The sequence below is a fragment of the Bos javanicus genome, chromosome 25 (genome assembly GCF_032452875.1).
Source record: "Bos javanicus breed banteng chromosome 25, ARS-OSU_banteng_1.0, whole genome shotgun sequence".
In the NCBI taxonomy this organism is placed as follows: domain Eukaryota; kingdom Metazoa; phylum Chordata; class Mammalia; order Artiodactyla; family Bovidae; genus Bos; species Bos javanicus.
In genome coordinates, this window is record NC_083892.1 from 36,291,524 (window position 1) to 36,303,851 (window position 12,328).

Consider the following 12,328-nt stretch of genomic DNA (forward strand, 5'->3'; position numbering starts at 1 on the left):
TTGTGATGGACAGGGAGGCCTGGCATGCTGCGATTCATGGGGTCGCAAAGAGTCGGACACGACTGAGCGACTGAACTAAACTGAACCAAAGAATGTCCTAAAGCTCGAAGTGAGAAAATGCATGTTTAGGGCTTGAGTCAGATAAGAGGGTTCAATGGAAGCACAGAATCTGTCCTCTCCCGCCTGGAAACACAGGTACATAGAGATAGCACAGCTGCCTGCCTGGCCATGAGAGAAGTGTGGAAAAAACTATTAGGACTGGGTGGGAGGAACTGAGAAAAGGAGAAAGGAAGTCAAAACTGTGTCTTCCCACCACCATGGTCCATTCAGTATGCAATGCCAAGTGCATCGTGGAGGTGGTGAGTGGAGCCTCCTTCACAGGCAGCCCTGGGGTCACCAAGATCACCAGCCCCCAGTCTCTCACCCCACCCACCACCAGTCACAGCTGGCAATGTCTCCCTCAGAGATGATCCCAGGGACTGTCGCCAGGATGACCCATGACTGCTCTGACCTTCCTCCCCTTTGTCCAGGGAAGGCCCTGGATGAGCCAGGGACTCACAGCTGCAGATAGATTCCTTAGGAGTGTTATTAACGACAGCCTCCTGGGAGTCACCTCCCAGAGCTCTGCTCTCAGAAGGTGAGACCCAGAGATTCTGAGGTGCGACCAGGAGGAAGCTTCCAGAAGGAGCAGACGGTTCTGTGGGCTCAGCAGGACTGGAGCTCAAGTGCTGGTCCCACTCTCGGAGTCCTGGCCGTGGGCCTTGGTTCTGCCTGAAGACTGAGAGAGGGAGTCACGGCAGGGGAGCTCCTGCCTGGAGGGAGAGGGGCCCAGAGCGGGCTGCTGCCCCCGTGTCTGAGGGGGGCTGAGCTTGACCACCAGCGGCTCCCCCCTGCTCCTCCCTGTGGGGCTGCAGCTGGGCAGGGACTCGGCCCCCATCTCTCCCTAAAGGAGCCTCAGCTGGTCCTGCTGCCGTCCCTTCCCTCGGAAGGAGAGAGACACTCAGAGAAGCAGAGACAAGGAGAGACACAGAGGCTGACTGCCAGGGAGATGTGAGGGCGGGGAGGCAGGAGCTGAGCAGGGAGGAGGCCCAGCAGGCGCAGGTCAGGACCAGCCCCTCAGCGTGAAGACGGGGGCGGGGAGCCCCAGATCATGGCTGCCTTTGCACTGACCACAGGGAGGCCCTTTTGCAATAAAGGAAAAGAAGAAGCCAGGTTGATAAAGGAAGTGCCCGTCACTGTCGGGGTGGGCGGGTTTGGGGAAGGCCCCTACCTCCTCTGTCCTCTGAAGGAGCCTAGTCCTCACTCCTGGTGCTGAGACTCCCCCAGGGGCCCCCCAAGGCCTCCTGTCTGGCCTTGAGGGCTCTGCCTGTCTTCTCACCTGGGAGGAGGGCAAGGCCATGGGGCTGCCCCTGCTGCTGCCCCTGCTGCTGCTGCCAGCGTCTCTGCAGGCTGGTGAGTGGACGGAACTGTCCTGCTCTGCCAGGGACCCTGGGGAGGGGCTGTGGCTGGGTGTGCGTAGAAGGGTCCCCTGGGGTAGCTGACCAGGCCTCCCACCCCCAACAAATAAAGGGCGGGTCCCACAGTGCTGGGTCCCCCAACCCCTCACCCTCCTGCCTGCCCCAAGCCTGGAGAGGGGATCACGCAGGCCAGAGGGCCAGTCCTACCCCGTCGCACGTCCCCCTGCAGGTGAGGGTGCCCGATGGTGGGGTCACCTTCTGTGTCTCTCCTGGTGGCTTCAGAGTCTTTCCCTCCCTCCTCTAGGTCACCGGGCACAAAGAAATTCACAGCAACACTATGAGATGAAGCAACCAAGGGATCTCTCAGCCCCCGAGGGTGGCTCCATCCTCATCCCCTTCTCCTTCTCTCACCCCTGGGAATTAGCCAAGGTTCCCAACATGAGAATATCCTGGAGATGGAAACAATTCCATGGGGAGTTCATCTACAACACGTCCCCACTGTTCACCCATAAGAATTTCAAGAACCGGCTCATCCTGAACTGGAAAGAGCCTGAGAAGAACGGCTCCCTCCGGATCTCAAACCTGCGGAGGGAGGACGAGTCTGCGTACTTCTGCCAGGTGGAGTTGGACACACTGAGAGATGGCAACAAGAAGTGGCAGTCCATCGAGGGGACCAAACTCACCATCACCCCCCGTGAGTCCAGCTGTCCTGCCTGACGCTCTTGGAGGCCACTGGTGCCTCAGCCCTAGATGTGGCTTAGGCCCCTCCTTCTGACTCTTCTCTCAAACTCCTCTCCCTTCTCCCCTCTCCTCCCCAGGGCTCTGCCAACTTTACCCTTTTCACCTTAATCTTCCCCAACCCTGGACCACCTCCCTTGCCCACCCCGCTCTCTGCCCTCCAGATCCAGCCCCTCCCCCACGCCAGGCCCCCACACCCTCTGTGCTCCCAGCTGTCCTCCCTTCCTGCTCCAAGCTGGGCTCCACCCGGCCCCCTGCCCTCACCCCACATCCTCCAGGTGACTTGACACCCTCGGGGTGTGGCTCCTCCCCTTTTTCCTGAGTCCTGTGTGGAGCTCCAGCTGCCCCATGTCTGTCCCCCACCAGCCATGAGCTCAGCCCACACACACAGCAGGTGCCGAGGGGCCCCGTGTCCCCATCACCTTTTCCCATCTCCCCTTCCTTCTCTGCTCTGAACCCCAGAACATCAGTTCAACCATCCTTCCCTTGGTTCATCTCTCCTCGCTTTCCTTCTCTTTCTCCCTTCTTCCATCCCCTTTACCTCCTTCCTTCTCTTACCACCACCCCCCCATGTGGTTCCAGTCACCCTGTCCCCGGGTCCACCCTGACCGTGCCCCTCTGTCCTGGTCATGACAAGGCAGCAGTCCTAGCAGCTCCCCTGACTGTGCCCTGCATCCCAGGGGGACACCTTGGCAGCATCGCCCCAGCTGACCTTCCCCATGACCCTATGTAACAGTTGGTCCTGCTGTCGTCCTCGGACAGCAAACACCTGCCCCGTCACTCCTGGTGCAGGCAGGGTTTGACCCCAGTTTAATCCCAGAACCTCTTCTCTAAACCATGAGCCTCTCAACCTCACCTACTGACCTGTCATCTCGTTGTCCTGAGTATTTTTAACCTAACAATGGATGTGTTGCATTAACAGATCTCTCTCTGTCACTCAATGGGCCGTCGGAACTTGAACCTCAATTTATTTAACCTCAATTTATTTGTCTCCAGAGCAACGGGGGTGGGGTCCTCTCTGACAGTCACAGGCAGTAAGGGGGTTGTTGTCTATAACTTTTTAGAAAACTAGTGATTGACTAAGATAGTTTGCTTTAATAATCACTTGTGCTGGAAATTCTAAACAGTGTCCACCAGGGATGATGGCTCTGGCCTGGGAAGGGCACTCTCTCAGACTCCTCCCTTCTTGACCACTATGCTGATTTCAAAGCAAACAGATAGTGACTCAGAATCTGAATTCACCGAGACAGCCTTGAATTAATATTTCCTGTGTCTTCTCCATATTTCCTTAAATGACCTTTTCTGAGAGGTTTTTGGCCTCCTTAGATCCCTCTTCTTCCTCTTCTAATTCCCTAACTTCCTCTCCATTCTTTGTTTTTATTATTAGTGTGTAACATTATCTTTTGAATGTTTACTTTTTATAATTTAAGTTGTAAAAGTAAAGCATAAGTTTTGACCAAGATGGAGAGTTATATGCACATATTTATCTCCACTCCCTCTCAAAATCTAATGAATGACAGCGAAGGGAGTTTTTAAGACAAAAACCAGCAACAACAAAAAATTTGTGATCTAGGAGGACAAAAACAAAATTGGGGAAGCTGGAAAGAGATGTATGTAACTCACTCAGGAGATCACAGGAGTTAAACCCTAAGCCAGCAATGGGGACAACCAGGAAGAAAGCAATTCACGCCACAAACCCCCTTAAAGGGTCATAAATGTGAACCCCTAATATCCCTGCTGGGAAAGATTGAAAGCAGGAGGAGAAGGGGACGACAGAGGATGAGATGATTGGATGGCATCACCGACTTGATGGACATGAGTTTGAGTAAGTTCCGGGAGTTGGTGATGGACAGGGAGGCCTGGCGTGCTGCAGTCCATGGGATCGCCAAGAGTCGGACACGACTGAGCAACTGAGCTGAACTGCATATCCCTGAAGGAGGGTATGAAGCAGTCCAGATTATGATTGCAGATTCAGTTCAGTTCAGTTCAGTTGCTCAGTCGTGTCCGACTCTGCGACCCCATGAATAGCAGCACACCAGGCCTCCCTGTCCATCACCAACTGTTGCTGTCAAGTAACTAAGTCGAGTCTGACTCTTTTCAACCTCATGGACTGTAGCAAGCCAGATTCTCCTGTCCTCCACTCTCTCCCATAGTTTGCTCAGATTCATGTCCATTGAGTCACTCATGCTATCTAGCCATTTTATCCTCTGCCACCCCTAATCTCCTTCTGCCTTCAATCTTTCCCAGCACCAGGGTCTTTTCCAGTGAGTTGGCTCTTCACATCAGGTGAGGTGCCCAAAGTATTGGAGCTTCAACTTAAGCATCAGTGCTTACAACGAATATTCAGGCTTGATCTCCTTGCAGTCCAAGGGACTCTCAAGAGTCTTTTCCAATACCACAGTTCAAAAGCGTCAATTGTTCACTGCTCAGCCTACTTTATGATCCAGCTCTCACATCTGTACATGACTACTGGAAAAATCATAGCTTTGACCATACAGACCTTTGTCAGCAAAGTGACATCTCTGCTTTTTAATATGCTGTCTAGGTTTGTCATAGCTATACTTCCAAGGAGCAAGGAAGGAAATTTCATTTCATGGCTGCAGTCACCATCCACAGTGATTTTGGAGCCCAGGAAAATAAAATCTATCACTGCTTTCATTTTTTCTCCTTTTGTTTGCAATGAAGTGATGGGACCAGATGCCATGATCTTAGATTTTTTAATATTGAGTTTCAAGCCAGCTTTTTCATTCTTGTCTTTCATTCGTCCTCATTAAAAGGCTCTTTAATTCCTCTGCACTTAATGCCATTAGAGTGATAGTATCTGCATATCTGAGGTTGTTGATATTTCTCCCAGCAATCTTGATTCCAGCTTGGGTTTCATCCGGCCTGGCATTTTGTATGATGTACTCTGCATAGAAGTTAAATAAGGAGGGTAACACTACATAGCCTTGTCGTACTCCTTTCCAATTTTTCCAAACCAGTCAATTTGTTCCATGTCAGGTTCTAACTGTTGCTTCTTGACCTGCACACAGGTTTCTGAGAGACAGGTAAGGTGGTCTGGAACTCCCATCTCTTTAAGAATTTTCCACAGTTAGTTGTGATCCACACAGTCAAAGGCTTTAGTGTAGTCAATGAACCTGAAGAAGCTGTTTTTCTGGAACTCCCTTGCTTTCTCCATGATCTGCCTCCTAAAAACCCAGCTTGTACATCTGGAAGTTTTGGAATTAGAATTGCATCATTTTCTGTATTTCTATGTTCTGGAAACTTCTGTCTGGGAATTATCTAGTCCTTGAATTTTCACAAGAATTTAGCCATTACACCTTCTGAGCTTGAAATCTCTACAAAAGGTAGTTCTTTAAAACTGTCCTCAATTTCTTCTTTGTCTGCTCATTAAAGTTTACTATTTTTTAATTCTTTTCAATTTGTGTTTGTCTCAGAAAATAAGCCATTTCACAGAGCTTTGTAGATTTCTCAATGATTTTCTCAATGCATGTATGATTTCAATACTCTTTTGACACTGTTAGATTTATAAGAGTTTTGTCTGCTTTCTGGCTTGTTTTTCTCTAATTGCCTCCTGCATTTTTTATTCCTTCTGCTGTTCTATTTCCTTAAATATGTATCCAGTCTAAATTTTCATTATTTTCAAACTACGAGTGTCCTTTGAGCTGCCTCCTCGCCATTTTCATTACTGGTTTCTTGGATGCTAATCTTTCATTCATTTAAAACATCTTCACATTTAAAATAATGAAAGTTTATAGAAGCTTTAGTTTTGTAGGGTTTTTAACGTGCATTCCTATCACTTTTATCTGATATGTTAGTAAAATTAAATAATTTTTAAATTTTAAAATCTTAGTTGAGGGATGGTATTTACAGTTTTATTATTAATTTCTAATAAGAGTGGACATGAATTTGGTCCACACTAACCAGAAGACTTCATTGGAATTTGGGATTTTCTTCCCTTTAGTGGGGTATTAAGTAATTTTTTAATTGTCTATTAAAAGAGGTACAATCTATTTGTAGGACTTAGAAATTAAGTTAACCTTAGAAATGCATTTCAGTATACATTCAGTTCAGTTCAGTTCAGTCGCTCTTTCGTATCCGACTCTGCGACCCCATGAATCGCAGCACACCAGGCCTCCTTGTCCATCACCAACTCCCAGAGTTCACTCAGACTCATGTCCATCGAGTCAGTGATGCCATCCAGCCATCTCATCCTCTGTCATCCCCTTCTTCTCCTGCCCCCAATCCCTCCCAGCATCAGAGTCTTGCGTTAGGTACAGACAAATACTGTTTGATTCTACTTACAGGAGGTCCCTAGAACAGTCATATTCACAGAATAAGACTGCTGGGGCAGGGCCTGGGGCGAAGGGGAATTGGGGGACAGAGCTTCAGTTTATGAAGGTGAAAAATTCAGGAGATGGATGGAGGTGAGACTTGTACAATAGTGTGAATGTACTTAATGCCACTGAACTATACAGTTAAATATGGTTAAAATAGTAATTTTCATGTTATTTGTCTTTTACCACAATAAATAATTTTTTATCCTGTGATTTAGTTCACCTGTGGGTAGGTGGTAAAATGAGGTTCTGAGGTCATAGCACTGATCAGTGGTAGACTCAGGATTTTAAAGAAGTGAAGAGGATTCAGAGCTTCCATCATCACCTCTTGTTACTCTGCTCCCTGTGGGAGAGCTTCAGAGACCTGCTCCCCACCCCCCCCCTTTCCCCAAACTAAGGAACAAGATGTGACAGCTTCACCCAGATACCTCCAGCCCTTTAGTGAAGAATTTGCATATTTTTCAGGCAGCAAGACAACCACCTGGGGTCCTACCACCACCACCACCAGAGCTGGCCTCGGGGGCTCAGAGGGCAAAAAGAGTTCCAAGTTGTGGTCCCTGACCATGGAAGCTATAGTCGGGTTGGCGCTGGCCAGCGTTGTGTTGCTCAAGATCCCAATCATGGGACTGACTGTGTACCTCGGGTGGAAGAGAAGCAAAGGTAAGTGGTCCGGGACCCCTAACCTCTCCCCAAGATTCCCAGCTCGGTGTTTCTCAGAACCTACTGCACCAGATGACCAGGGGAGCTCAGTTAAAATGCAAGTTCCTGCTGGACCTGGGGTCTGAGCTTGGGAATCTGAATTTTTAGTGACCTCCTCAGGTGGCATTCATGTGCTATCAAATTTGGGACCTACCGTGTCTGTGTGCATGGAGGGAGAGGCCAGATCCTGGAAAAGTTTAAGAGAGAAAACCAGTATGACTTGGTGATTGCATTGGTGTGAGGGTGAAGGAGTGGGAATAAGTCCCATGTTTCCAACTTGGGCAAACGAGGCCATGGTGAGATCACCAAGTAAATTAGGGAGCAGAGGAGGTCAAGGACCATGATTGGGAGAGAAGAATGATTCTTGAGTTTGGGATGGTTTGTGTTTGTTTGGCATCTGAGTAGAGATGCCCATCAGAAATTTGGATGTATGTATTTACAGCTGAAAGAGACCACAGGGCAAGAGGCATTAACTATTTATGCCACAACAAACTCCAAAACTGATTTGAAATATTTTTTTTAATTTGCAATATGGGGACTTCCCTAGTGGTCCAGTGGTTAAGAATCTGCCTTGCAATGCCGGGGATGCAGGTTTGATCCCTGGTGGCAGAACTAAGATCTCAAATGCTGCAGAGCAGCTAAGCCTGCATGCCAGAATTACTGAAGCCCATGCACTGCTAGACAGTCAGTGCATCACAGGGAAGATCATGCATGACAAACACAGGTCCCTTTTGTTGCAACAAGACATGGCACAGCAAAATAAGTACATAAATAATTTTTTAAAATTTGTAGTGAGCGATGAGCCCTGTCAGATTGTAAAGCTCAGAGCTTGAAAAGCACAGAATTGGGCATGCCTGCAGCCAAATCCTGCTTTACACTCTGGCCTGGTAAACTCTGGCACACTAATACTACTGCTGTGAGCCTGAACTTACTGATCGGTAAAGTGGGAATGAAAACAGTACTTCCCTGGTATTGTCATGACAAACAAAAGGCATTTAGAATAGATCCTGCTGCAGAGTAAGCACTATATGAGCATGAGCACTTATAATTAAGCTACAACAATTAAAATTATGTAATTCTGGATTATATAGGTAAACAAATGGAATAAAAGTGAAAAATCAGATACAAGCAGGGTAAAAACAGATCCAAATATATGCAGGAATTTAGTAGGTTAAAAGGAAGCATTTCTAATCAAGGAGGAAGAATGAGTATTTCTGGAGTCACAGCTGAGAAAGAATACTATTAGCTCCCTGCCTTATAATTTGCACCAAAATTGAAGATATAAATGAGGAAAAATTAACCCTAGTGCTAGTAGAAAGCAGGTGAAACTATTTTACAACCATGGGTTGAAGATGACTGGACTAAGTATGACAAAATATCCAAAGCCATAAATAAAAATATTTATAAATTCAACTACATACAAACTGGTTTTTTAATTCTGCAGAGTGAAAACCACAGTGGTTGTCTCCTGAGAGTGAGGATGAGGGTCAGAGATGAAGAGAAAATGTGACATAGTCACTGTGGAAATGCAAAATGGTATTTGAGGATCAACTCAGATGAGAAACCACAAATGGGTAGAAACATCATTGCACATAGTTATGTCTTCCCCCAGCAGTATTCAAGCATGCAGGTTTAGAAACATTTAGGAATTACTGGTTAGAATTTGCATACAACTGTTAGCACCAAAATCCAGAAGGAATGGTTAAGTTAAATAACACAGAGCTTACTTTTTCCCCCTCATATAAAAGAATGTGGAGCCAGAGAGCAGAAGCTGCCATCCATAAGCACGGAGATTCCTACCTTTCTGTTCACTGTTCTGCATTTTGGCTTCTCTCCTGAAGGCCACCTCATGGTTCATTATGGCTGCTAGAATTCCAGCCATTATTTCTGAATCCAGTCAGGATGAAAGAACAAAAAGACTATTCCCCAGCTGTCTGTCCTCCTTTTAAAGAGCCTTTGTCAAGTCCTACCCACAACTTCCCCTTATGTCTTATTGGTGATATTTAAAAAATGTTTTACTTAAATGGTGGTTGCTGTCGTTTTTTGTGGGGGGAGGATGTTCTTCGTTGTGGCCCGCAGGCTTTCTCCTTGTGGCACTCGGGCTTAGGTGCCCTGTGCAGCTTGTGGGATTTGTTACCTGCACCCCCCCCCCCCCCACCCCCACCACCCAGGGATTGAACCTGTGTCCCTTGCATTGGAAGACAGATTCTTAACCACTGGACTACTTGGGAAGTCCCTTATATGTTAGATTTAGTTATAGATCCTACATCTGTCTGTTGGGGGGCACCCAGCCACTCTAGATATAATCAAGTTTCTGTAACTGAACAAGGAAGAGTGGATATGGGGCAACAAACAGTATCCCCTGCCTCAGGGAGCATCCATGATTGGAGACGTGTCAACAAATGTGGCAGAAGCACAGGGCGACCCAGGGGATCAGGGAGCCCATGAGAGGGCACAGGTGGAGAGGAGAGGGCTCAGCAGGGGGCTTGGGTAACCTGAGAGAGAGTGGATCATCAGGACAAGAGTGCAGTGAGGTCACGTACAGGTACAGAGGGATGATGACTGAAGACAGCCAGAAAGATAGCTGAGCATAAAAATACTAGTGTTTGCTCTGTCAGAGTTCCCAGTTGCAGTGATTAAAAAGCAAGAGGAAAGAAAATGAGTCCAGGATTTGGCTGAGTGGACCTGAGGTAGCCTGAATTGGGGGGAGGTCAAGACCACCGTGTCAGAGGGCGACAGGGCTCTGGGTGCGGGAAGAGCTGCTCTCCTGACTGGTGTGGAAGACAAGGCAGCACAGGTGCAGGCAGCCTCGGGGTGCCACTGGGGAGGGGGAGGTCAGCTCTGAGTCCTGAGCCCTTCCCAGGGAGGTTTCAGCTGGGATGGGGCAGATAAGCAGGGAGGAGACAGGCCTCCGTGGATGGCACAGTGACTCGCTGTTGGTCCTCCTACAGGTGTGCAGACTGAAGCCAGGACCCCAGCCAGGTGAGCGCTTGTCCTCCAGTATGGGGGGGGGAGGTGGGCAGTGCTATTTTATGAGCAAGAAGTTTCCTCCCGAGCGCAGCACCAGGGAGCCTTTCACGGGCCTTCCCCCCTGGGCCTTCATCCACATCCTCCCAAGTCCCCACAGGCCAGGCTCTTCACTTTCTGAGGCTCCCGATCCTTAAACAGTCAGAGCCATGCCCCAGCACTTTCTCTGACTCTACCCCAGAACAAGTCCCTTTGTCTGTCTCTGGCACCCGCCTTTCCTCCTTCCATCCTCAGGTCTCAGCCTTTCCCTCTGTTCATCCTGGTTTGTCTCCCCCTTGAACACCATCCTTCCAGAACACACCAGCCTCCTCCATGCTCTGTCCCCTTTCTTGCTCCTCGTCCAGTCTGTCCTTTGCCCTGTGACTCGGGGCCTCTGGCTGCTCCACCCTCTCTCCTTAGAGCAGCTTCCCTCCGGCCCCCAGCCTGGCTCCCTCTCTTCTGGCCCCGGCTCCTCTTCCTTTCCTCTCACCCTCCTCACCACCCACCGCTTTCCTTTCTCATCCTCTCTGCCACGTCCAGGCTTTTCCTTCTCACAGCCCTTTCCTCCTTTCTCGCCTTCCTGACTCTTGACAGTGTACTCCTGGGACCCCTCCCCGGATGGCGTCTCCTCGGGAGTCTCCCAGGGGACCAGAGAGAAGCTCCCTGGTTCTCACGCTCCAGTTTGGACACAGGCGCTGCCACAGAGGACAGGCACCCCCTCCTGCTTCTCCTCCCTGCTCCCCTCAATAAAGCTGCTTCTCTACAAGAGTGCACCCCAGTCAGCTCTCAGGGACGGGGCTACACTGCAAATGGCCCCTCATCCCCATCCAGACAGCCTCCATCTGAGAGCCTCAAACCTCTGCCTTCATCTCCGAGTGTGACCAGGCAGGTCACAGAGCCCCCAGTGAGAGGAGCAGCCCGAGGCAGGTGGTAGCTCTTTTCTGCCCAGACTCTGACACATCACTGCCCTCCTGTTCCCACTCAGAGAGTCCTTCAAACACATGGAAGAGAATTATGAGAACATCGGGAATAAAGGTAAGCCCTGCAGCCATCATCCCCGCTCTCACCTGGGTCTTCCTTCTCCTCCCCACACCCCCTCCCCACACAGGTGTCCTTAGCATCCTCCTCTCTCCCCTGCCTCACCCACCCTCCCCTGAGACCCTGGTCCTGATCTAGAGATGACCTCACTGCTGGAGCCCCTGCCCGTTTCTCTACCCTGGCTGCCTGGTCACCTGACTCCAGTACACCTTGTTTTTTTCCTAAGACAACATATAAAACCAGAGCACAACAATAACATAAGCAGCTCCGGTTAGGGCCTGAAAGCATGAGAGGGAAGTTGGAGGAGGTGGGGTGGATGGACAGAGGGACTGTGGTGTCAGTAGGGGATCAGCTGTGGGATCGTGGCTCTGAGATGGGACCCCTTTCCCTCTGCTGTCTCACCCCCTCCCACTTCTTTCTCCCCCAGGATGACGCTGGAGTCCTCCATGCCTCCCTCACCCTCTTCAGCTTGACCTCACCAACTCAGCAGCGCCTCCCCTCCCCCGTCCCCACTGGGAACCTCCGGAAGAGACCCTATACTCTGTCTTAAAGACCTAAGGAGTAGGGCTGAGTGAGGACCTCCTTTGAGTCAGCTGCACACAGGGATCTCAATTCCTCATAATCACCCCGGCCAGACACAGACAGCTCAGAGACCTGCAGGTGCTGAAAGTCACCAAGGACCTGAGAGTCACACAGCCCCCTGCCCCAATTTCCTCTTCAACTTTCCAGCCTTTCACCACAAAAATAAAAGGACCTGTACAATTTGCCTGAACACATCTAAGGAGAAAGCTGATGTCACCTTCAACTTCTGTCCTTCCAGAAAGTGATAAAATGAACCATAATAGCTCAACTGGAATTCCATCACCTCCACTAGCTTTGTTCGTAGTGATGCTTTCTAAGGCCCATTTGACTTCACATTCCAGGATGTCTGGCTCTAGGTGAGTGATCACACCATCGTGATTATCTGGGTCGTGAAGCTCTTTTTTATACAGTTCTGTGTATTCTTGCCACCTCTTCTTAGTATCTTCTGCTTCTGTTAGATCCATACCATTT

The 12,328-nt window shown here is 49.3% G+C and overlaps 1 protein-coding gene across 1 annotated transcript; it reads left to right on the forward strand.

Annotated features, from left to right (window-relative positions):
• The first annotated feature begins 1,232 nt into the window (after window positions 1-1,232).
• On the forward strand, window positions 1,233-12,047 carry LOC133238924 (paired immunoglobulin-like type 2 receptor alpha). Its single transcript, XM_061402571.1, has 6 exons — window positions 1,233-1,452; window positions 1,762-2,151; window positions 6,998-7,192; window positions 10,183-10,213; window positions 11,223-11,272; window positions 11,703-12,047. Exons 1-6 carry the CDS (start codon window positions 1,398-1,400, stop codon window positions 11,705-11,707), a joined length of 726 nt encoding a protein of 241 aa, XP_061258555.1. The 5' UTR covers window positions 1,233-1,397; the 3' UTR covers window positions 11,708-12,047.
• The last annotated feature ends 281 nt before the right edge of the window (window positions 12,048-12,328 follow it).